At 46.8% G+C, this 3420-nt stretch overlaps 1 protein-coding gene across 1 annotated transcript in view; it reads left to right on the forward strand.

Annotated features, from left to right (window-relative positions):
* Positions 1–3420, forward strand: part of DNAJC11 (DnaJ (Hsp40) homolog, subfamily C, member 11) — a 12745-nt gene that overhangs the window by 6824 nt on the left and 2501 nt on the right. The window contains exons 5-9 of the mRNA XM_010019777.1: positions 304–426; positions 664–737; positions 1351–1540; positions 1914–1999; positions 2411–2527. Coding sequence (XP_010018079.1) covers positions 304–426; positions 664–737; positions 1351–1540; positions 1914–1999; positions 2411–2527 — 590 coding nt within the window. The remainder of the gene's footprint in view (positions 1–303; positions 427–663; positions 738–1350; positions 1541–1913; positions 2000–2410; positions 2528–3420) is intronic.

A 3420-nucleotide genomic window follows, 5' to 3' on the forward strand; every position in this document is an offset into this window, starting at 1 on the left:
GCTGGTGAGATTAGAGGGCTTGCAGCTCAGGGTCAGGGTTTCAAGGAGGTGCATTAAAGATGTCTGGTACTGTAAGAGTTATCTCAGGTTTTGCCATACTTGATCTTTGACTACAAAATTTACAGCAAGTGTGGCCACATCTGGTTCAAACACCTGGGCTTAGTGCATGAGAAGGAGTCAGCTGGAGTGTTACCTGTCCCTGTGCTTGCACTCTCTGCACTCACAATTACATCCTTGCAGGACATGCATTAGGTGTGTGAATTGGGATCAGAGTGATTGGTAACAACGTGCTCATCTTTCCAGGCACCACTGACTGCCACAGACACAGCAATACTGTCTGGTAACCTTTCCACCCAGAATGGGAACGGAGGCGGATCCATTAATCTTGCTCTGAGACGGGTGACATCTGCCAAGGGATGGGGAGAGGTAAGGGTGCTCCCTGTTACACGTAGAGTACTCCCTGTTACACGTAGAGTACTCCCTGTTACACGTAGAGTACTCCCTGTTACACATTTTTATATCCAGGCTATTTCAGGCCACTTGGTTTGGTGTTTATTTTCTTTAAGGGACTTCAGCTCTGATTACTCAGAAGCTTGTGAAGTACTTTATCACTGTTGTAAAAGATGTTTTCTTCTAACAATTTGGCCTTGTGCATTTAAACAGTTGGAGTTTGGAGCAGGAGACCTCCAGGGACCTCTCTTCGGTCTGAAGATATTCCGTAATCTTACACCAAGATGGTAAATATTAGGAAAATGGTCTCGTGGTTAATATTCCACACTAAGGAACTAACCGGATTCAATTCTCTTCATGTTAATTCTGGATTTGTTTTCTATCCCACAAATAAGGTATTTCTTCTTTAGATTTCAGGTTGCTCTTTAGTGCTGATCAGAATGTTTGTATTCTTTTTATCTGTTGGTGTCCTCCATTTTCATACTTGCAGTTTAAGGACGGTCTCTGTTCCACATCCTTAGATTTGTATTTGATCTTGTGATGATTTGTGCTACTTGAGACATGATCTCAGAGCAACAGAGGTTTGCTGTGGAAGCAGAACAAAAACTGGGGAGCTCTTCTGGGGCTTCCATGTGTGGGAGGGAGTTTCTTGAGAGCAAAAGAGGAGCTGATAAGTCAGATTTTAGGGAAATAATGGCAATTTGCCACTGGTGTGATGTCTGTTTACAGACCAGTAAAGCAGGGCCGTGCTGTGGTCAGTTCTGAGTTGTTCCCGAAGCCCTCAGTCGTCGTGCTCTGTGCAGGGCAGTGTCTGCATTCTCAGCAAGGCTCCTGGGCAGGAAGGGCTTTGGAGGCCACCCTGTGGTTTACGGCTGACGAGGCTTCCCTTGTGTCTCCTAGTTTCATCACTACAAACTGTGCGCTGCAGTTCTCATCCCGCGGGATCCGCCCGGGCCTCACCACGGTCCTGGCCCGCAACCTGGACAAGAACACGATGGGGTACTTGCAGTGGCGATGGGGCATCCAGTCAGCCATGAACACCAGCATCGTGCGGGACACAAAAACCAGCCATTTCACTGTGGCGTTACAGGTGAGCCTCTTGCTGTACATTAGGGACACTGATACCATCCCCTGGGAGAGAAATGCCTCAGCTTTCCTGTCCCAGCAGCTTTTGGCCGGGGACTAGAGCATAACAGAGCAGTTGGTACTGTCTGGTATGAACACGTAACGTGGGGAACCAGCTGCACGACACTTTGCAGCCACCATTGTCATAACTGAGGGGGATCAGCTCAGATTAGGGCCGGGATGCACAGCACAGGCTGCAGAGAGTGCAGGCTGTAACCTCCAAGTGGCAGCACTTCCCTGGTTTTCTGGGCCACTTAAAGGATGAGGAAGGGAATTGGGGGAAGGCTCAGTGGTGGCAGAGGGTACATTTTCATACGTTTGTGCCTCTTGTGTTTCAGCTGGGAATCCCCCACTCTTTCATGATGGTCAGTTATCAGCATAAGTTTCAGGATGAGGATCAAACACGAGTGAAAGGTTCTGTCAAGTAAGTGCAGAAGAGGAAATTCACATTGCTCACAGCCTGAAGGATCTGTCCTCTCCTGCTGTTGTGAGCCTCCAGCTTCTGTGGTCTTTGGGAATCTGCTTTTCATTAATCTAATGTGGTGAATGCTGACGTGAATGTCTTGAAGGCTTTGCTCTGTGTGCCTCTTCAGATAAACTTGTGTGTGATATCTCTCTATCACCACCAATAAGAAACCCAGGTCTTGTACTGTGTGTACTATTTTACAAGCTAAAAAGGCTAATCTCGTTACGTACACATTGACTCTTCCAGTAGCCAACATGTGCTGCACACAGACATATTTCCATGTTTTGCTTGTTAGGGAATTACAGGATTCAGTAAAGAGCAATTCAAGAGTCTTCCCTGTCTTACATGGGTTTGGTTCTCTCCTTCTAGGGCAGGTTTCTTCGGGACCATAGTGGAGTATGGAGCAGAGAGGAAGATTTCCAGACACAGCGTTTTAGGAGCCACCGTCAGTGTTGGCGTTCCCCAAGGAGTGTCTTTGAAAATCAAGTCAGTTCAGGTTTACAGCTCTAGGTTGCAGAGGCTGACCATAACCTGCATTATTCTGTTTCTGGCGTTCAGGTGGGATGGTCCCAATCTTAGGAGGGCAATACAGGTGTATTGATAGATCACTGTGACACATTGCAGCTGCCCTCTGATACAAGTAGTGCCGATTGGAAGCAATGTGTACCTTCTGCTGGCATTACCGTGAGCATGAGCTGCCTCTTGCAGGACCAGGGAGGGGGTAGGGGCATCAGAATACTCTGAAAATACAGCTTAAAGTATGTACAGCTTAAAGGAGCACTATGGTAAGTGGGTGGAAGATGTTATTAGTGGAAATGGACTTAATTTCATTCCTGTTTCATAACACTGTACACAGAGACCTGAAATAATGAGTTACCATTAACTAACACAGATGATTATGCTCTTAACATGATGCAGCTCACAAAGAGGGGCAGAACTCGGGGGGGAGTCCTGTACCGAGGTGCACTTTTAATTAGTGCCCGCAGAGGGCGCGCCAGGACGCTGAAACTGCTGTGAAATGGGTTCAATCCAGCCCCTGAAAACTGGAGTTTTCTGTAGTGTTACAAGCATCAGAAAACGATGAACACACGACTTCCTTGAAGGCACACGCCAGTGCTGTGAACAGAGGCCTTCTCTATAAGCATTTGATTTTCCTTCAGTGATGATGTTGGTCCCCTTCCTTGGTGAAATTGACTGAACAAATTCTCCAAAGATTAAAAAACCCCACTTTAGGACGGTCAGGAACTGTCACAGGAGATGCCAGCTACATAAAAGTCTGTTAAGGGTGCTGTCAGGTGTCCATCTTAGCATTGTTTTGTTTCAGTTTATCAGATTTTCACCTTTTTGAGCTCATCAGCCATCGCTCCTTTGGTTCAGCA

The sequence above is a fragment of the Nestor notabilis genome, unplaced genomic scaffold (assembly GCF_000696875.1).
Source record: "Nestor notabilis isolate BGI_N333 unplaced genomic scaffold, ASM69687v1 scaffold30108, whole genome shotgun sequence".
NCBI classification, from domain to species: domain Eukaryota; kingdom Metazoa; phylum Chordata; class Aves; order Psittaciformes; family Psittacidae; genus Nestor; species Nestor notabilis.